Source organism: Petromyzon marinus, unplaced genomic scaffold (assembly GCF_048934315.1).
Source record: "Petromyzon marinus isolate PM22_M1 ecotype Great Lakes invasive population unplaced genomic scaffold, UKy_Petmar_22M1.pri1.0 PM_G_Scaffold_17, whole genome shotgun sequence".
NCBI classification, from domain to species: domain Eukaryota; kingdom Metazoa; phylum Chordata; class Hyperoartia; order Petromyzontiformes; family Petromyzontidae; genus Petromyzon; species Petromyzon marinus.
The window spans coordinates 3971665-3994079 of NW_027422728.1; the positions used below are offsets into that span (position 1 = coordinate 3971665).

General features: G+C 47.7%; 1 protein-coding gene across 2 annotated transcripts; it reads left to right on the top strand.

The window, feature by feature from the left end:
- Nucleotides 1–223: 223 nt before the first annotated feature.
- LOC142911163 (uncharacterized) lies at nucleotides 224–21376 on the top strand. 2 transcript variants are annotated; one of them, XM_076060269.1, is made up of 7 exons: nucleotides 224–294; nucleotides 8280–8409; nucleotides 10713–10897; nucleotides 11977–12178; nucleotides 18726–18801; nucleotides 20433–20497; nucleotides 21154–21376. In XM_076060269.1, exons 2-7 carry the CDS (start codon nucleotides 8358–8360, stop codon nucleotides 21279–21281), a joined length of 708 nt encoding a protein of 235 aa, XP_075916384.1. In that variant the 5' UTR covers nucleotides 224–294; nucleotides 8280–8357; the 3' UTR covers nucleotides 21282–21376. The 2 variants fall into 2 exon arrangements, with proteins under 2 accessions (XP_075916384.1, XP_075916385.1); XM_076060270.1 differs by lacking the exon at nucleotides 21154–21376 and adding an exon at nucleotides 14050–14228.
- The last annotated feature ends 1039 nt before the right edge of the window (nucleotides 21377–22415 follow it).

Consider the following 22415-nt stretch of genomic DNA (forward strand, 5'->3'; position numbering starts at 1 on the left):
CCACACACGTGATCGTCTAACGTGGTCGATTCCCACGTCTACACAGTAGGAATCGATTAATGAAGGTTCATTTTAGACCACTGTTGATTCCCATGTTATCCCAATGCAAATCGATTTTATTAGCCTAAGCCACAAATAAATCGGTTCCCATGTTGTCCAAATTGAAATCGACTCATACATCCGTAATTCTATTATAATCGATTCCGAATGTTATCCCGTTAGGAATCGGCGCGAGAATAGTTAATCGAAATTTGAATCGATTTTCTCTGCAGGTGACTTGGCGCAGCAGCCACGGTAAGCCGAGCCGATCGATACATCATCGGGTGCCAGGTTGTGGTGGACGTGGGGAGCGGTGGTGCAGTGGTTAGCGCACTGTGTGTGTGTGGGGAGCGGTGGTGCAGTGGTTAGCGCACTGTGTGTGTGTGGGGAGCGGCGGTGCAGTGGTTAGCGCACTGTGTGAGTGTGTTTATGTGTGCGTTGGGGTGGTAGCTGTGAACACAGTGGGTACTGTGTGGTTAGTAGTGACAAGTACATTATTATACAGCAGTGCCTTAAACTTGTTATTAGATTTAAGTATAACGTTGCAATGACTATTGTTTGCTAAACATAACTTAACATTTTTAATGACTGAGTTGAGTTTATGCGTGCATTGGGGTGGTAGCTGTGAACACAGTGGGGACTGTCTGTGTACTCAGTAGTGAGTAGTACATTATTATACAGCAGTGCATCTCATACACACACACACATCTCATACACACACACACGCATCTCATACACACACGCATCTCATACACACACACACATCTCATACACACACACATCTCATACACACCCACGCATCTCATACACACACATGCATCTCATACACACACACGCATCTCATATACACATGCATCTCATATACACACACATCTCATACACACACACACATCTCATACACACACACATCTCATACACACACACTCGCATGCATCTCATACACACAAAGACAAAGACCCCCGTATAGCCTTAACAGACTCGGGGCAATCGCTGGGAGCCAACACCTATGAAGGCCGGCCCAGCACACGATGGGGTGGGTGGCCAAACACCACGCCCGGCCGCATTTGTCTCCCAAGTGGCGATGTTCACACCCTGCACCAAGTACTCATTTAAGGCTGAGTTGACTTCAAAGACGGAAACAGGAATACTTCTTCACAATTATGGCAAATCGCCTGATGAAGCTGGTTGTAATAATCAGTGAAACGTCATACTCTAATGGTAAATGTTCTGGGTTTACTATCCAATACACAACCAGTGTGCTGAAGCAGTAACTAATTGGCACGTTTTGTTTACGTGACAAACCTTACTAATTGGCTGTGTCAGGTGGTGGCGGGTTTAACGACACATTTATATTTACGCAATCTAACCCAAAAAAAGGTCCCTTTATTATGGATGATATTGGTCGCAAAAGCCTACTAGGTTTTAAACTGAGTCGACCCAGGGGAAGCCCAGGACTGGTTCAGATCATCGTCGCTGGTGTTGGCCGTGAGTGGGAATCACTCAGGTCGCCAGGTTCGTAGTGCAGCACGCTCACCGCTGCACTACCGCTTCCCATATACACACACACACATGCATCTCATACACACAACAAAGACAAATATTTCGATTTAAAGCTTTCGTGACTGCAATGATTCATCTTCTTTGGTTCTTTCGGTAAAGTCACGTAGAATAAGAATAAAATAATAAATTGATAAAATAAAATAACACAATAATATTCTCACGACGTTTCGGCCACAACACAAGCGGCCTTCATCAGGTGAAGGGACGAGACTGTCTGGTAGGACAGCGCTGGAGTGAAAGAGCCACGTTCAGATCACGGCCTTTAAGCCTCAACTTTAGCACCACGGATAGCTACGGGCCCCGTTCAGACGGACGAGTTCGTCCATGGTCGGAACAGAGGAGGGGGAGAGAGACAGCTGCGAGGCCCTAGTATACTCCATGTTGTAAAACCATACCATTAACCGTGGTGTGAGAGGTATTAAGAGGCAATGCTGGCGAAAGAGCTGCGGTCTGAAGGTCATCGTAAAAATACAATTAATTAAGAACAGAAATGATTTAAAACATCTTTCCAGTGGTTACTAAGCCAGAATCCATCTTCTCGGTTGAAATTGTCTCTGTGCTTGTATATGTGAATGGCCTCATGAACGAATCTCTCATGGTAGCCGGTTGGTTTGCAAAGAACCTCCGTCTTGGAGAAGTCAATGTCATGTGAGCCCACTGAATTATAACAGTGATCTGCCACGGCAGAGGAGTTCGTCCTACCGTGTTTCAAGTCTGCTTTATGTTCGCGGATGCGGTCCGAGATATGTCTTTTGGTTTCTCCAATGTAGCTACTACCACAGAGGCACTTTAGTTTGTAAACGCCCGGGTACTGTATGTCTGGAACAGCATCTTTTACAGATGGAACTAAATCACGGATTTTATGTACTGTGTTGAATCGGACCTGGATCTTGTGTTTATTCAGGATTTTGGAGATCTTTTTTAGTGACCCCTGCAATGTAGGGTAAGGTAATAGTTTTGAGTGGCTCCACAAGAGGATCCTTCTTCATGACTGGAGTGATGGCTTTGTGGATTGTGTAGTCGGAGTAGCCATTAGCCCTGAGAGCCTGGTGTACCTGCTTGAGTTCACTGGTAATGTGTTCCTGGTCGGAAATGCATTGGGCTCTATGGTATAGAGTCTTGATGAGGGAGTTCTTCTGGGATGGATGGTGGTGGGAATCCGGTTTCAAGTAAGCATCTGTATGGGTAGCTTTCCTGTAGACAGAGTGGCTCATTGAACCATCATGTCTCCTTTTAATTAAGACATCCAAAAAGGGTAGTTTGCCATCTTTTTCGACCTCCATGGTAAATCTGATGGCTGGGTGTATGGAATTGATGTGGTCGCGGAATTGGTCTAGAGCAGGCTGGCCATGTGGCCAGATGACAAAGGTGTCATCAACGTACCTCTTCCATAAGGTCGGGCGTAGAGTGGCAGTCTGGATGGCGTCAGTTTCAAATTTTCCCATGAATACGTTGGCTACAACCGGAGATAGGGGGGAGCCCATTGGGGTGCCCTCAGTTTGTTTGTAGAAAGTTCCATTCCAGGTGAAGTATGTGTTGGTTAAGCAATGTCTCACCAGGGGGGGTACATTAGTATGCAGTCCTTGATGAACCAGGTCTTCAATGATAGCGATGGTGTCAGGTACCGGGACTTTGGTGAACAAGGACACCACATCAAAACTGACAAGCAGGTCGTTTGGGGACAGGGAAATGCCTTTGATTGTCGATACCAGGTGAGTAGAATTTAGTACCGCAGAGGTGGTTTTTCCAGTGAAAGGTCGCAGTATATCATCAAGAAAGCGTGCCAGTTTGTAGGTGGGGGAGTTGATAGTAGAGACGATGGGACGAAGGGGTGTATCTTCTTTGTGTATCTTTGGAAGGCCATATAATCTTGGTGGTCTGGCAGCAGAGGGTTTCAATGAGAACTGTTTGATCTCATCAATTAATGCTGTTGAATCAGAGATGATTTTGTTCGTTTTGGTGACCAGGCTGTTGGTGAGATCTCTTTTTATTTTTGTATAGCTGCCATCGTCGAGTAGTTCTTGAATTTTGTTGTTATATTCTGTTTTGTCCATGATGACAGTGGCATTGCCTTTGTCGGCTGAGAGGACGACAATATCATCCCTCTTTTTTAATTGAGATAATTCAAAACGTTCGTCTTTGCTGATGTTGCTGGGTGGCAACTTAGCGTTTTTGAGGGTTGCAGCGATTTCAGATCTTGCTACGTCTGCAGAGATGTGACTCAAGCCCTTGAGTGCAACGTCGACATGGGCAATGATATCATTAACCGGTAAGTGTCTCGGTGTGACAGCAAAGTTTAGACCTTTAGCTAAAACGGATTTCAGACCATCAGAAATGGAACTGTTACTGCGATTAATTACGACTTTGTTGACGTCTATCTTTTCGGTGTGTGGATCCGATTTTTTGCTGGAGAGGTGATTGAATTTGGAAATCAAATTGTCCCTACATTTGTTCGACATAGTGGCAGCCGAAGAGGTAGTCATATTGTCTACATGTTCCCAATCCGATGTAGACATTGTTGCTGTCAATTTTAAGTGTGATTTGTAGAGTGTCTTGTCTAACTGATCGAGTTCGGTGCGTGTAAGTCTGATTTTTTCCGAGATAAGAGCGAAGCTAGTTCTAGCTAGAATTCGTTTTGCATTGAGAGAAGTTGCAACAGCAGAGGTTAGTGTAAATGCGGTTGGTATTACCTTAGAGTCGCGGCATCTCTTCAGAAAGGTGAGAGACTCGATTAGTTGAGCCTTCTTATCCCGGAGTCTTTTGAATGATCTTAAGGATGTGTGGAATCCCTCCCCGTAGAGGCGGTTAAATTTCGATTTAAAGCTTTCGTGACTGCAATGATTCATCTTCTTTGGTTCTTTCGGTAAAGTCACGTAGAATGAGAATAAAATAATAAATTGATAAAATAAAATAACACAATAATAATTTCAGATGGTCTGAAATCCGTTTTAGCTAAAGGTCTAAAGTTTGCTGTCACACCGAGAGACTTACCGGTTAATGATATCATTGCCCATGTCGACGTTGCACTCAAGGGCTTGAGTCACATCTCTGCAGCGTAGCAAGATCTGAAATCGCTGCAACCCTCAAAAACGCTAAGTTGCCACCCAGCAACATCAGCAAAGACGAACGTTTTGAATTATCTCAATTAAAAAAGAGGGATGATATTGTCGTCCTCTCAGCTGACAAAGGCAATGCCACTGTCATCATGGACAAAACAGAATATAACAACAAAATTCAAGAACTACTCGACGATGGCAGCTATACAAAAATAAAAAGAGATACCACCAACAGCCTGGTCACCAAAACGAACAAAATCATCTCTGATTCAACAGCATTTATTGATGAGATCAAACAGTTCTCGTTGAAACCCTCTGCTGCCAGACCACCAAGATTATATGGCCTTCCAAAGATACACAAAGAAGATACACCCCTTCGTCCCATCGTCTCTACTATCAACTCCCCCACCTACAAACTGGCACGTTTTCTTGCTGATATACTGCGACCTTTCACTGGAAAAACCACCTCTGCGGTACTAAATTCTACTCACCTGGTATCGACAATCAAAGGCATTTCCCTGTCCCCAAACGACCTGCTTGTCAGTTTTGATGTGGTGTCCTTGTTCACCAAAGTCCCGGTACCTGACACCATCGCTATCATTGAAGACCTGGTTCATCAAGGACTGCATACTGATGTACCCCCCCTGGTGAGACATTGCTTAACCAACACATACTTCACCTGGAATGGAACTTTCTACAAACAAACTGAGGGCACCCCAATGGGCTCCCTCCTATCTCCGGTTGTAGCCAACGTATTCATGGAAAAATTTGAAACTGACGCCATCCAGACTGCCACTCTACGCCCGACCTTATGGAAGAGGTACGTTGATGACACCTTTGTCATCTGGCCACATGGCCAGCCTGCTCTAGACCAATTCCGCGACCACATCAATTCCATACACCCAGCCATCAGATTTACCATGGAGGTCGAAAAAGATGGCAAACTACCCTTTTTGGATGTCTTAATTAAAAGGAGACATGATGGTTCAATGAGCCACTCTGTCTACAGGAAAGCTACCCATACAGATGCTTACTTGAAACCGGATTCCCACCACCATCCATCCCAGAAGAACTCCCTCATCAAGACTCTATGCCATAGAGCCCAATGCATTTCCGACCAGGAACACATTATCAGTGAACTCAAGCACGTACACCAGGCTCTCAGGGCTAATGGCTACTCCGGCTACACAATCCGCAAAGCCATCACTCCAGTCATGAAGAAGGATCCTCTTGTGGAGCCACTCAAAACCATCACCTTGCCCTACATTGCAGGGGTCACTAAAAAAGATCTCCAAAATCCTGAATAAACACAAGATCCAGGTCCGATTCAACACAGTACATAAAATCCGTGATTTAGTTCCATCTGTAAAAGATGCTGTTCCAGACATACAGTACCCGGGCGTTTACAAACTAAAGTGCCTCTGTGGTAGTAGCTACATTGGAGAAACCAAAAGACATATCTCGGACCGCATCCGCGAACATAAAGCAGACTTGAAACACGGTAGGACGAACTCCTCTGCCGTGGCAGATCACTGTTATAATTCAGTGGGCTCACATGACATTGACTTCTCCAAGACGGAGGTTCTTTGCAAACCAACCGGCTACCATGAGAGATTCGTTCATGAGGCCATTCACATATACAAGCACAGAGACAATTTCAACCGAGAAGATGTATTCTGGCTTAGTAACCACTGGAAAGATGTTTTAAATCATTTCTGTTCTTAATTAATTGTATTTTTACGATGACCTTCAGACCGCAGCTCTTTCGCCAGCATTGCCTCTTAATACCTCTCACACCACGGTTAATGGTATGGTTTTACAACATGGAGTATACTAGGGCCTCGCAGCTGTCTCTCTCCCCCTCCTCTGTTCCGACCATGGAGGAACTCGTCCGTCTGAACGGGGCCCGTAGCTATCCGTGGTGCTAAAGTTGAGGGTAAGAATCCACCCATTTTTTCGCCATATAGCATTGTGATATATAACGACTTATTGTTGGTAGCTTAGCTGATTGGAGAATATAGAGTTTATTGATAACATTAAGGTAATTTATATTTTAGTTGTTTATTGGTTCACTATATAGTACTGTGAATAGCTCAGATGTGTAGGCCTTGACTTCAACATAGTCATTTCTGTGACCAGTCACTAGCTAATCACTCAGTTATTTCAATGCTAAATTCGCCTAGTTATTTCAATGCTAAATTTTCCTGTTTGATTTGTACTAAGTGCCTCGGTGAATGTGTATGGTCTGACTTTAACGTAGCTATTTCTGTGAGCAGTTACAAGCTAATCACTCAGCTATTTCAATGCTAAATTCTATGCTAATTCCATTGTCAAGGGGTGCCTCTGCGGATGTGTATGCTTTAACTTAGCTATTTCAATGCTAAATTCTATGCTAATTCCATTGTCAAGGGGTGCCTCTGCGGATGTGTATGCTTTAACTTTTAACATAACTATTTCTGTGACCAGTCACAAGCTAATCATTCAGCCATTTCAATGCTAAATTATATGCTAATTCCTTTGTCAAGGCGCTTTGTTCCTCTCACACAGCTTAAAGGCCGTGATCTGAACGTGGCTCTTTCACTCCAGCGCTGTCCTACCAGACAGTCTCGTCCCTTCACCTGATGAAGGCCGCTTGTGTTGTGGCCGAAACGTCGTGAGAATATTATTGTGTTATTTTATTTTATTTTATCAATTTGTTATTTTATTCTCATTCTACGTGACTTTACCAAAAGAACCAAAGAAGACAATGTTTCTACTTGCTCTGATGTCCGTGATCTTTGTGTTTGATATAAATTTCACCCCCTTTTGCAACGTTAGCTGATTCGATGGCTTCGTTATGTTTTCTTCACCATCGTCTAAATTGTTGCTCTCGGCATATACGCGATGCCACCGCAAGATCAGTGACGCGCACGCCGCTGTCATACTTTTTTCTACGATCTCTTATTTCACGTCGACAGTGATCCTCGCCATTTTCTTCGCAGCTTGGCTTTCCTCACTAACCTTCTTGAATTAATTGACAAAAAAAATTAACGTTAAAATGACAAAAAACACCACGTGGAAATTCACGGAGAGTTGTAGCAAAAGGGTTGCGCACTGAACGAGATCTACTGGACAGGCAGACTGAGGAGCGGCGCTTTGTTTAAGTCGTGAACGGGCTCTACTCTACGCGGTGACTCATCCCGACCCATACAAGTTGCAGCAAGCGCGTCGTACCCCAAGCAAGACGTATCCCAAGACATTTTTTCTCTCGTCAAATACACGACGTGGACCAAATTCAACGTATTCCAAAGCGGTCGTCCACTGTAAATGCGTTTTGGTGAGGAGAGTGCGATGTTGCTGTGATGTAACAGTCGATAACGCTGGTGTTGTTGACGAGGTACAAGAACCAATGGTCGCCGCCTCAGAGCTGAATGTGAACGTCCATTTCAATGCTATAAAATACTGTGAATTATTAAGGTCTAAAATATGAAGCGCGGTGGAAGGATGGTGTCTGATCGACTTATTGCAGGTTAGAGATGTTAACTTATTTGTATTGTATAATGTCATTGTAGTGGTGTGTGCATTGTCTTAATCAATAATCTAATGGTGTGAAATGCATTGTGTTTTAATACGCAACATACATAGGGTTCACGGCGGGAGGAGAAGGGGACGGTGGTGGTGTACCAGCTACACCAGCGGCAGCAAGAACGCGCCGGCCACGCCATGTTGCCGCGGTGTCTAGCGGTGCTCCTTCTGGCCTCCGTCGCGGTCCGAGGTAACAACCACCGTGAACACCGACCAGTCCAGTTCGCTTATTGGTTAGAGCCCTGTGAGCCATGCGGCTCTTGAATCGGGTTGCAACCGCAACGAAACAATAACACGAACAAGAAACCGCAGCGGCAGCATCCAGCAAGCGTCACCGTGACGGTAATCGTCATTGACGCCGTTGTTCGGCATCGTCTTGTCTAGCGTCGTCATCGTCGTCGTCATCCGTAGACGCGTCAGCACCGCCATCGTATAATCCGTAGTTGTGGCAGCAGGTTTCCGACATCGCTGTTATCAGCAGAGTTCATCATTTGGAGAGTCTAATAGGGTGGCTGGAATCGCCAGTGTTCTGTGCATTGAACAAATAAACAGCCCAGGGCCTGCGCTTGAGCAATGGCGAGCTACAGGAGAATGCCACACGTATCGGAGCATTCATAGCTCGGGGTGAGCAGCTCTATCATGGGATACCTTTTCACCAGTATCAAAGTATTAAATATAAGAATAGATTTGACCCTTTTGACCAAGAAAACAGATGTTATTATATTTTGATTTAAAGCTTTCGGGACTGCAGGGATTCATATTCTTGGTTCTTTCGGTAAAGTCACCATGTAGAAGGGAAACAATAAAATAATAACAATATAAAACAATAAAATTCCCTTCTATGTGACTTTACCGAAATGACCAAGAAAACATGTTATTATGTTCAAATACCAAATAGATAACTTTGTCAAGGAATCAATTACTGCATCAGCTACACGTACTTGTGGTGAACATGCAAACAGACATGGTCTGATAAAAAATATATATATAGTGCATTGTACTCTTTGGTTTTTTCGGTAAAGTCACGTAGGTAAAAAAAAAATCTAGAATCTAAATGATAACAGCTGAATTAAACAACTAAATTAAATGATTTAATTTAGTTGTTTTCATTTATTTTATTGATTTTTTTTTACCCACGTGACTTTCCCGAAAAAACCAAAGAGTATGAATCCTTGCAGTCACGAAATCTTCAAATCTAGAAATAGCGCATTGTCTTTGTACTGTTGTTGGCGTTCCCTGGTCTGACAATGGTGAGGCTAGGCCATTAAGAACAAGGCTGTCTCTGGTGTAGACCAATCGGTTTCTCAAAGACAATGCATATAACATTATAGTCACGTTACTTTTTTTATTTAAAGCTTTCGTGACTGCAGGGATTCATATTCTTGCTTCTTTCGGTAAAGTCACCACGTAGAAGGGAAACAATAAAATAATAATATATATAAAACAATAAAATTATCACGATGTTTAGACTGCAACACAAGCAATCATCATCAGGTGTGAAAAACCACGGCAAGCAATGTATTTATTATTTTATTGTTTCCCTTCTACTTGACTTTACCGAAAGAACCAAGAATATAGTTACATTATTATTATTAAAGCACTGCATATATTATCAGAGGTTGTTTGCATGGTCACCACACGTACCGTATGTGGTCATTTTCAGACTTGGTTCCCTGAAAAAGGTGTCTATTTGGTGTTGGAACATCTTAACACAACTCCTCTTTGATTAGTTTAACACGTAGGCTTTCGCGACCAATATTATTCATAATAAAGGTTTTTGGGTTAGATCGCGTTATTTATAAATGTGTCGTAACCCTCCACCACCCGACACGGCCAATCAGCAAAAAAAAGTGTCACGTTGACAAAAGACAAATAATTCACTACTTTAGCCCACCGGTGTGTTAAAGAGTGAATCCACATTTACAGTTTGAGTACGACGTTTCGCTGGTAAATACATCCAGCATCATCGGGCAATTTGCCAGAATGGTAAAGCCCTCGCTTGCTCCCGGTCTTAAATAGAGCAGCAGGGTGACGTCATCATTTAACTCATATCAGGTGCAGTGATGAGAGGCAGGGGGGGAATTGTAATTATATAATCGATTGGTAATCAGCCATTGGTTATGATTAGTAATGAGTTGTAGATTAGTAATTAGTTGTAATGTGTGTTAGTGATTATATGCTACGTTAGTAATCCGTTAATTAGCATGTGTTTCCCCTATAAGGAATTGTAATATGTATTATTTAATAATACTCAAACTGTAAATGTTGTGGATTCACTCTTCAACACCACCGGTGTGGGGCTAAAGTAGTGAACTATTTGTCTTTTGTCAACGTGACACTTTTTTTTTGCTGATTGGCCGTGTCGGGTGGTGGAGGGTTACGACACATTTATAAATAACGCGATCTAACCCAAAAACAACCTTTATTGTGAATAATATTGGTCGCGAAAGCCTACTACGTGTTAAACTCTCTTTCTCCTCTCTTCCCGTGCAGATGTAACTGTCGCAGCAAAGCTCCGGCTCTCCCTGCCGGAGAGGCTGGACGTGACGGAGGGGGTGAGCTTGACCATCAACTGCTCTTTCTCACCGCCGCCGACCGACCCGAATCACGTCATCGTCAAGTGGTCCGTGTTGCCCGCGTTCTACTCGAAGAACACGCCCATTGGCGACGTCATCCAGGTGATGGGCGGACCTCATCCCGGCTCTAACTTTGAACGACCTGACTCCCCCGTCCGTGTCGCCGCTGGCATTGACACGCCGCGGTTTTTGTTTAACCGGCGGCGCGTTATTTGCGCGTGTTTGTTTTGCTCCGGAGGAGTGACGGTGTCACTCAACGACCCAGCTAACGTCTCGTCGAGTGCCACTTTTTTGTTGTTTTAAATAAGGATCTCGTTTTAAGAAGTTTGCCTAATTTCGTAATTGAACGGCTTCCTATTGAATGAAACTGGCACACCCAAGGGATAAAGCCCCACGTGCACAAGGAAAGAGCGTGCGATGTTCCAAACAAATAAAGTGGACTCTTTGATTATCCGCACTTACAGATCGGGAAGACGGCCGTGGATAATTCAAAGTCACGGATAATCCACAACTTTAACCAGTTTCTGTGGATCTCTATGCCAGAAACCACTAATATAAGTTATACATTACTAGACTTAAGGCTTTCGTGACTTCACGAGTTCATATTCTTTGGGTCTTTCGCTAAAATTTCGATTTCAAGTTTTCGTGACTGCAGGGATTCATCTTCTTGGTTCTTTCGGTAAAGTCACCACGTAGAAGGGAAACAATAAAATTATAAAAATAAAACCTAATAATGTTATTATGTTTTATTATTTTATTATTTCCCTTCTTTCGGCAAAGTCACGTAGATAGGTTCATTTTATTTGAACCTATCTGCGTGACTTTTACCGGAAGACCCAAAGAATATTTACATGTCACTGACGAGACGCGCATGCCGAATGATAACACTTTACTGCCCCTGCCCAGCAGAAGGCTCCGCCCACTTAAGCGGATGACGGCGGGGCCACAGCCAATCGGGCATCAATCAAATCGCGGCCGAATTCGTACGCTGCAGGAATCAAACAAAATAAAAAAGTCGTGCATCGCGAAACTTCGCCGCCTCCTCCGCACCGGAGTCTGGGAACGCTGCGCGAGTCGCCGGGAGCCGCTGTGGGACGCTCGGGAGAGACGGGCCGGAGACGGCGGGCGGGCGGGCGGGCGGCAACACCGGATCGCGGCCTTTCCTTTTTTCTCGTCCGCAGATCTACAACTCGGGCGTCGACGTCGTCGGCGTCGGGGTGGCCGCGCTCGTGGGCGACGTGGCGAAGGGCGACTGCTCCGTGAGGCTCCGGCGCGTCTCCGCGGGCCTCGGCCCCGTGATTGGGTGCATGGTGGTCTGCGGGCGGTGCAACGCGGAGGACGTTGCGGTGGCACGGGAGGCGACGCTGAACGTGACGGTCGCAGGTGAACGGAGCGAGCGGCGTTTGGGGGGGACCGTCCGATCACAAAAGGCCACTTGGCAAAAGATGGGTGGGTGGGTGTGGGTTGGTTTTATTCTAGATTTGAAGGGGACTCCAAAAACCTCAACGGTAACCCCACCCAACCCCGGTCAATTAAAATCCAAAAGGGCATCCTCTTAAAATAATCCGTCCCCAATAAACAAGGCATCGCCAGTGAACTTGAAACCAACGCCGGGACAATCCTTTCTACATCACCAATCCATATCGACGCCTCAATCTGGCTCACAATGCCTAAACTCCCGCCATTAGACACTTTTTTTTCCAAATGTCTTTTCCTGTGGTTTTCACACCTGATGATGATCGCTCGTGTTGCGGTCGAAACGTCGTGATTTTTTGTTATTTTATTTTTACCTACGTGACTTTACCGAATAGAACCAAAGAGTGTGGGTTGGTTTTATATATCTACGGGAACATTTTTGGCGGTCTCACGATGATGACGAAAAGAAGAGGCTGCTTTTTTTACCCCTTTCCGTTCGTCACGTCCTGAAGATGTTGCAGACGCCACTGCCGCCGTCTGTTGAGCTTGGGACTCTCGGTCCAAATTAGGCGACCTGACGCACGGGTACCCGGTTTGTTCGTATCTCTGAAAGTTCCTAGTAGGACATTCGTAAGTAGGGAGTCCCTGTGATCAATTATTATAATAATATAAATTATCTTCTTTGGTTCTTTTGGTAAAGTCACGCGGATTGAGAATAAAATAATAAATTGATAAAATAAAATAACACAATAATATTTTATTCTCATTCTACGTGGTGACTTTACCGAAAGAACCAAAGAAGATGAATCCTTGCAGTCACGAAAGCTTTAAATCGAAATATAAATTATATTTGTAAATTCTGATATCGCGTTTAGCATCTATACACGCTAGCATAATGACTCCCCCCACCGCCCCCCTTTAACGAGGATTCCTTTAGCGCTCACTTTTCCCAGGGGGCCGCACCTCGAGCACTGAGGGAGGCCTGCCTGCAGTGTACCGGTGGCGTGCGCGCGAGGGGAGAATTCTCGTGTAGCACGATTCACACGGGCCCGAAGGATGAAGCCGGTGTCATCCCGTGCGACGGCCCGAGCGGGGAGCAGCTGCGTTGGCGGTTAGCGCTACGCTGCTGCTGCTACGAATTTGGCGGCCCGAGTTCGATTCCCGTTCGCGGCCAACGCCGGTGACGGTGATTTGATCCGGCGTCGGCCTGAAACGAGTTCCCCGGTGCGGTTTGTAAACACCGCCGCTGGGGAGACAAAGGCGAGCCGGGCAGGCGTGGTGCTGGACACCCACCCTGGTGTGGCGTGCCAGCTTCCATTGCCGCTGCTCGCTAGCGGCACTTGACCTAACCGTCTGTCGAGGCTACGCCTTTGATACCCTTGAGCGTCCTGCGTGATAACGTCGCACGTCTGGTGCGCATCGGTCGACCCCACGGCGCCTGCTGCTGGGTCTGTCCCCGTGACCTACCGCCAGTCTTCAAGTGCACCGAGCCTGGCGACAAGCGCCGTGTTGTTGTTGTTGTCGACGCCCTTAGAAGAGAGCGTGCGGGGTTAGAGTGATAACGGTGAAGATGCCCCCCCCCTCCCCCCGGTGAGCCGTGTCCAGGCAGTGCCACGTTTTAGCGATTGATCCTCCTGCCTGCCTTGCCGCAGGCGAAGTTTCAAGTTTTTTTTTTCATTTCATTTTATCGGGCGCGGCCCTGCGAGCCGCGCGGCTCTCAGGTCGGGTGCAGCAACAACAGCGAACGAACAAAACGCGAAGCCGCGTTGAGCCGGTGGCGCCGCGTTGAGCCGGTCTCACCGAGCCCCTTCTCCGTCGCCGCCCCGGTTCTCTGTCAGCCCCGCGGCGGCGCGGTGGCGACGCCGCCTCCGACCCCACAGCGACCGCGCCGCTCCCCTCGCCCACGAAGGGGACGTGGCTGGTGGCGGCGGTGGTGGAGGCGGTGGCGGTGGCGACGTTGACAGCGCTGGGCTTGGTGGCCGGGGCTGCTGCCGTCGTCGCCGCGTTCGTCTGCAAGGTGCGCTGAAGCCCGCCACCTGTTCTGTATTTTGAATTTGTGGTGTCTCTCATCATCACGGTGGCTATGAGATGTTAACTACCTCGCCCGGTATGCAGGAGGTCATGGGTCTGACCCTGATGTCTGCTGTACATTTGAAGTCTGCGTCTCTCTCTGTCTTTCTAAACACGAGATTTTGATCCTGTCCATAGTAGAGTTTGTTTGGGTGAGATCGTGTAAATATAAATGCTCTGTCGTTAAACCCGCCATCACCTGACACAGCCAATTAGTAAGGTTTGTGTCACATAAACAAAACGTGCTAAGTAGTTACTCGTTTATCGTGTAGTCTATAGTGTACTGTACAGTGTAGTGTATAGTGTAGTGTACAGTGTAGTATGCAGTGTAGTCTATAGTGTAGTATACAGTGTAGTGTATAGTGTAGTCTATAGTGTAGTATACGAGTTCATCACATACCGTTTGTGTGTTGGAGCGTGAACCCACTACAACATTTACAATTATAGTGTAGTTTATAGTGTAGTTATAGTGTAGTATAGTGTAGTTATAGTGTAGTATACTTGTTCAACACTAACTCGTTGTGTGTTGGAGCGTAAACCCACTGCAACATTTACAATTATAGTGTAGTTTATAGTGTAGCGTAGTATACAGTTTATAGTGTAGTGTATAAAGTAGTATACTAGTTCAACACTAACTGGTTGTGTGTTGGAGAGTAAATCCACTACAACATTTACAATTATAGTGTACTCTTTGGTTTTTTCGGTAAAGTCACGTATAAATAAGAAATAATGAAATAACATAATAGCGTACGACGTTTCGGTTGCAACACAAGCAGCCATCATCAGGTACAGAAGAGCTAAATTTACGAGACGGGAGACACATAACCTCAGATGTATACACAGACACCCAAGTAGGGGGAACTAACACAGATACAACAGGGGACACAGAGAGAGAAGCATACCAGACAAACAGGGTTTAGCAAAATTTTTGGAAACCATGTAAAGCAACACAGTCGGTCGGTCAAAACACAATTAACGCATAGTCCGGTTGATCACGCTATTTCAAAAGATTGCTAAATTGCAAGTAAAGTATGAAACTCAAAATACAACAACAACCGCCATTCGCCACTAAGTGGCGGTGACGTCACCACGACGCTTGTGCCAGGCTATGTGCACCGTGAGGCCACGTGAAGTGTCGAACGCCCGCTGGCAGGAGGTCACTGGGCAGACCCAGGTGCCACGGGTCGACTGACTGAGATGACTGGCTGATGCACCACCTGTGCCCCCTACTGTGCCAACCTGCTGTGCTTTAGCCACCCGGCGCTCCGCTCGTTGTTCTAAGCGTCGCTCCTCCGCCCTCCGTTGTTGTTGGAGGGCGACTGCCTCCAACTGCCCAGTAGCATCCTTCACGAGCCTCCTCCACAGAGGCCGATCTTGACACCGCTGGTACCAGTCATCGGCAAGTCCACTCAGCTCCACGTCCTCCTGTACCACATCACTCCATCTCTTCTCTAGCCCGTGCCGCGCCCGCTTAGCCCCCTCTTCTTCTTCTTCTGGCACTGCAGCCTCAGCAGGGTCATCCTCACTTTGTGCCACGATGTTTTCCTGGCTGAGGGATTTTCCCTCCCCCAGGACCTCACAGAAATGCTCAGCAAATCTGCGAACCTGTTCCTGGGGGTCGGAGATTGGATCACCGTTTTTTCCCCTAATGATGGTAATAGGTGTGGCGCTGCAGGTTACTTTTTTGATGGAGTTAAATAGAGATTTGTGATCACGGGCCACTGAGGCAGACTCCATCTCCTCAGCAACCCGCGACCACCACCCATCCTTGCAGCGCCTCACGGCTCTCCGAACCTCCGAGCGAAGGCTGCGGTAAGCCTCCTCATTCTCTGACGTGGGATTCTGTAGCCGATGACAGTGGGCCTGTCGCTTTTTCTCAACCATCCTGAACACCTCCTCTGTCAGCCAGGGTCTCTGGGGAGGTCTGGACCGCGTACCCAAAGCAGCCATTGCAGCTGCATGAGTCAGTCCTAAACCTCGCCCATTTACCCTCGACATCAGGAGGAGTCGGGGACGATGCCAATCCCAGCCGCAAGCGATGATGAAATTCTCGCTTGCAACTTTCATCAGATAACTGAGACCAGGCCACTTTATGTTGGAATGGGGTCCTGGGTGTACACCCACCACCGGAGTGGAAGAATGGCAGGCACATCTTACAGATGACTAGTCGATGGTCAGAGGGCAGATCAGCTCCACGGTAGGTCCTGGTGTCAAGGACATGGGCTCGCATTCGCTGGTCCGTCACTATGTAGTCCAGCAGATGTTCTTGCTTGGACCCGGCATGCATCCATGATGTTGTATGGATGCGCCGATGCCCGAACAGCATGTTGGTAATTACAAGCCCATGGGCTGCACAAAAATCTAGCAGCCTCCTACCGTTGTTATTGAGCTGATCTGGCCCATGCCCTCCAATCACTCCAGACCAGGTGCCAGTATCATGACCAACTCGGCCATTGAAGTCACCCAACATGATGACTCTATCCCGAGGGGCCACTTTAGCCAGCACCTGTGACAGGAGGTCATAGAAGGCATCTGACTCATCGGCTTTGCCTGCATCCCTCCACGGATGTTCATCTTCGGTGGGGGCATAAGTAACCACGACCACCATTCCTCGCCTCCGGTTGATGGGAAGGCGAGCCCAAAGTAGCCTGGGGCTTACAGCTTCCCACACCTCACCGCCACGCTCCCACGCCCCCTTCATTCTTTTGTTCAAAAGAAGACCCACACCCTGTTGTTTGGCAGTCTGCTGCCCCGAGTAGAGGACTGTCCACCCCTCATGGTGGCAGGAGCCAGAGCCGGTCCACCGGACCTCCTGAATGCCGCATAGATCCAGGCGGTACCGGTCCAGCTCCCGACAGAGGAGTGGCAGCCTCTCCTCTGCAGTGAGCGTTCGAACATTCCATGTGGCCACCCGTAGTGGCTTTTCGTTGTTTCTGGAGTAGCCCCGAGGGTAGGTATTCAATCTCCTGGCTCCGCCAATTGGGGTTTGGCCAGGAGACGTCATAGACGCCTGGCCCCCCGGGGCCTCCGGCACAAGCTTATTAGTTACATATTTCAGTTTAATTCGTGGTTTCGTGGTAATTAATTGAAGGTGGAGGGGTTACCAGCCCCTCGCACCCGTCCAGAGCCCCCGTTTAGCCCCTGTGGTGGACACATATGCCATGAGGGGAGGAGCCAATCAAAATTGGATCTCCCCCCACAGCACTGTCCACGACAGAGTTGCCCGTCCCGCACCGCGAGGAGGTAGGGGGTTGTTTTGCCGGACTCAAAATACAGACACACACAGACAACCAAGTGGAGCGAGCCAGCACAGAGACAAGGACACAGCAAAGCCGCCCCAAACAGGCAGAGAAGGCAAGGCTGAGTGACAATGGGACAAAATCAGCACGAGGCATGCACGGAGCAAAGCAGGGCGCTGCAGCACACAACATTTGTCTGTGTTGCTTTATATGGTTTCCAAAAATTTTGCTAAACCCTGTTTGTCTGGTATGCTTCTCTCTCTGTGTCCCCTGTTGTATCTGTGTCAGTTCCCCCTACTTGGGTGTTTGTATATACATCTGAGGTTATGTGTCTCCCCTGTCTTGTAAATTTAGCTCTTCTGTACCTGATGATGGTTGCTTGTGTTGCAACCGAAACGTCGTACGCTATTATGTTATTTCATTATTTCTTATTTATACGTGACTTTATCGAAAAAACCAAAGAGTTATCCCTGCAGTTACGAAAGCTTCAAATCAAATTATAGTGTAGTGTAGTATACAGTGTATAGTGTAGTCTATAGTGTACTGTACAGTGTAGTGTATAGCGTAGTCTATAGTGTACTGTACAGTGTAGTGTATGGCGTAGTCTATAGTGTAGTATACTAATTCATTACTAACTGGTTGTGTGTTGGAGAGTAAATCCACTACAACATTTACAATTATAGTGTAGTTTATAGTGTAGTGTAGTATACAGTTCAATGTATAGTGTAGTGTATAATGTAGTATACTAGTTCAACACTAACTGGTTGTGTGTTGGAGAGTAAACCCACTACAACATTTACAATTATAGTGTAGTTTATAGTGTAGTGTAGTATACAGTGTAGTGTATAGTGTAGTCTATAGTTTAGTTTATAGTGTAGTCTATAGTGTAGTATACAGTGTGGTGTATAGTGTAGTCTATAGTGTAGTATATAGTGTAGTGTATCGTGTAGTCTATAGTGTAGTATACTAGTTCAGTACTAACTGGTTGTGTGTTGGAGAGTAAATCCACTACAACGTTTTACAATTCGAGTACCTGGTGACATTTCACCGGTAACTACGACAACAACAACCAGAAACATCAACAGACCTGACGATGCTGCTTGCTGCTGCTGCTGTTGTATTTCGGGAAGCGTCAACGGAGTTCCGTGCGTTGTTGAGTTTATCTTCCCACCCTGCGCGTGATCTTCTCGTTCTCTTTCCTCCAGCGAGGGAGCGACGGAGCGTCCCAATCCTGGTTCCCGAGTGCCTGCTGATGAGTCACGCCGTCTCTGCCGAGTGCAGGTAGCCACCGCCACCACCACCAGCAGCTCCACTATCACCATTCCCAACACCACCACCCCCACCACCACCACCACCAGCAGCTCCACCATCACCATTCCCAACACCACCACCACCACCAGCAGCTCCACCATCACCATTCCCAACACCACCGCCGCGATAGTTTTGATGTAGTCTCTTTGTTTATCAAAGTTCCTGTGCCTGACACAATTGCAAGCATTGGAGATTTGGTCCAACAAGGGCTGAATGCTGATGTACCGGCCCTGGTGACACACTGCCTCACCAACACTTACTTCACCTGGAATGGAACATTCTGCAAACAAGTTGAAGGTACCCCAATGGGTTCTCCCTTATCTCCAATCCTAGCCAATGTTTTGCATGGACAACTTTGAGACGGATGCCGTCCAGGCATCCACCCTACGTCCATCCTTGCGGTACGTGGATGACAAATTCGTCATCTGGCCACATGGCCGACCAGCTCTGAACAGATTCCTCAACCGCATCAACTCTCCATACACCCAGACATCAAATTCACAATGGAAGTGGAAAAGGATGGCAAGCTACCCTTCTTGGATGTTTTAATCGAAAGGAGACCAGATGGCTCAATGGGACACTCTGTCTACAGGAAAGCCACCCATACGGATGCTTATCTAAAACCTGACTCCCACCACCATCCTTCCCAGAAGAATTCCCTCATCAAAGCTCTACACTATGGAGCTGGATATATTTCCGACCGTCATCACCGAGCCAGTGAACTTGAACACGTACACCAAGCTCTCAAGATGAATGGATATTCAGACTACACAATCCGTAAAGCTATCACCCCAACCGTTGGGAAATAACCGTCTGAGGACCCAATTCAAAAACATCACCTTGCCATAGCAAGAGGTCACCAAAAATAATTAAAAAACAATGAGCAAACACAAAATGCAGGTTCGAATTAACACAGCACGTAAAATTCGTGATCTGATCGCATCTGTGAAGGATGTGATCCCTGACATGCAATACCCCAGCGTCTACAAACTAAGCTGTCGTTACATTGGGGAAACTAAGCGACGTGTCTCGGACCGTTCTCGTGACCATAAGTCAGATCTGAAACACGGTAGGACCAATACCTCGGCCGTGTGCTGATCATTGTTTTAATGCGGTGGGCTCACACGACATTGATTTCTCTAAGACGAAGGTACTTTGCAACGGCATTGAAGGCAACAACCATCTACAGGCAACGATGACGATGGTAATTGTTGTTGTTGTTCCATTGGAAACCTCATTTGCCAGTAACAAAATATGATAATTGTTTTTTTAGCCTTTTATCTGGCAACAAAACTGACACCTTTTTTACAAGGAGTCATGTTTACATTGACCACAATACCTGTGGTCGGAAAGCAACCAAAAAACAACAACTCTGATAATGTATGCACGAGGCTCTAAAGAAAGCTGTCTCGGGTGTGGACCAATCAATTTCAAGTACAGTGCCACATACATTATCAGAGTTGTTGTTTTGTGTTTGCGTTCCGACCGCAGGTATTGTGGTCAATGTAAACATGACTCCTTGTTAAAAAAGGTGTCAGTTTTGTTGTCAGATAAAAGGGTAAAAAAAAACAATTATCATGTTGTTGTTGTTTTCCCGGCAGGAGAGGGGGAGGAAGTGGAGGTTTGGCCGATGAAGACGATGAGAAAGGGTGGGGAGAGACCGCCGGTGGGTGGGGAGGGACCGCCGGTGGGTGGGGAGAGACCGCCGGTGGGTGGGGAGGGACCGCCGGTGGGTGGGGAGGGACCGCCGGTGGGTGGGGAGGGACTGCCGGTGGGTGGGGAGGGACCGCCGATGGGTGGGGAGGGACCGCCGGTGGGTGGGGAGGGACCGCCGATGGGTGGTGGGGAGGGACCGCCGGTGGGTGGTGGGGAGAGACCGCCGGTGGGTGGTGGGGAGAGACCGCCGGTGGGTGGTGGGGAGAGACCGCCGGTGGGTGGTGGGGAGAGACCGCCGGTGGGCGGGGAGAGACCGCCGATGGGTGGTGGGGAGGGACCGCCGGTGGGTGGTGGGGAGAGACCGCCGGTGGGTGGTGGGGAGAGACCGCCGGTGGGTGGTGGGGAGAGACCGCCGGTGGGTGGGGAGGGACCACCGGTGGGTGGGGAGAGACCGCCGGTGGGTGGTGGGGAGAGACCGCCGGTGGGTGGGGAGAGACCGGCGGAGGGTGGGGAGGGACTGCCGATGGGTGGTGGGGAGGGACCGGCGGAGGGTGGGGAGGGACTGCCGATGGGTGGTGGGGAGGGACCGCCGGTGGGTGGGGAGGGACCGCCGGCCTTCGGATCTTCATTCCTTGTTCTTTGTGGCGGGGTTCTTTTCCCTTTAAGGTTTTGCAAACGGCGTCAAAGTGCAGACATCCGGAGGGCATCCCGACTCCGCCCAGTGCCACAAGACAACGGAGACAAGTTTGGGAAGCCCCGGTGCATCCGTTACAAAAACCTCGTTCTTTTCTTGAATACCCAACGATGCCCATGCACATCGTATAATTAGATTATTATTATAATGCGTTGTTTACGTTGTTTTACGTTCTAATGATATAAAAATGTTTGGGGGGGGGGGGTGGGCGGGAACGGCATGGAAACCACCACGAAATCCACGGTGGGGTTTCTGCGGCGCGATCGTGACGGAGTCGCGTGTCGCACGTCGGGAAGGAGGTTGTTGCGTGTACCTCGGGCGGGCGTCCACGAGTGGCTGAGCTCCGTCGGGGACTGGGGGACCACCGAGGACCACGGGTTCCACTCCCGCGGTCCGATCGCGGCTTCAGCCGGCGTTGGTTCTTCGCGGACACGGCTCGCCTTTCGGCGCGAGCGCGCGGCGAGTTGACGGCGAGCCGATGGGCTTAACCTCCATCGCCAACGGCCTCGCAAAATCATTCTCATTATGAGACCTCCTTTGCCAGTAACAAGATATAGGAATAGGTTTTACCCTTTTAACTGGCACAAAAACTGACACCTTTATTCAAGGCATCGTGTTTGCAATAACCACAACACAAGCAGTCAAAATGCAAACAAAAAAGACAACTCTGATAATAATAATATTGGCACTGTCCTTGAATTTGATTGGTCCACACCCGAGACGGCTTTTCTTAGAGCCTAGTCTCCATTGGTGTTGGACCAGAAGATGCCAAAAGGTCCAACACCAGTGGAGACTAAAGGGCTCTAAGAAAAGCTGTCTCGGGTGTGGACCAATCAAATTCAAGGACAGTGCCAATATCATTATCAGAGTTGTCTTTTTTGTTTGTTTGCATTTTGACTGCTTGTGTTGTGGTTATTGCAAACATGATGCCTTGAATAAAGGTGTCAGTTTTTGTGCCAGTGGTGACTTTACCGAAAGAGCTAAGAATATGTAATGGGGGGGTTGCGAGGCCATACTTCACCGTGCCGGTCGGCGCGGGTTGCTGAAGGGGACCGATCCGGACATCGCTTGCCATTTAAGTTAACCGCGGCCGGCAATGAAGGTCGGGTCAGCGGGTTCAGAGGACGGCGCGCTAACCGTTCTTCTGATGATGATGATGCGTCGTCGATTTCCCGAGAAAGCCTCGCCCGAGTCTCGGGACGCGCGCTTCAGGAGGGTGCTTGCGTGAGGACGC

Bases quoted from the DNA above. Each gene is read 5' to 3' on its own strand.
- LOC142911163 (XM_076060269.1), top strand. From the start codon at position 8,358: ATGTTGCCGCGGTGTCTAGCGGTGCTCCTTCTGGCCTCCGTCGCGGTC. The intron at 18,802-20,432 runs GTAGCCACCGCC...TTTTCCCGGCAG, and splicing joins GCCGTCTCTGCCGAGTGCAG to GAGAGGGGGAGGAAGTGGAG. The intron at 20,498-21,153 runs GTGGGTGGGGAG...TTTCCCTTTAAG, and splicing joins AGGGTGGGGAGAGACCGCCG to GTTTTGCAAACGGCGTCAAA.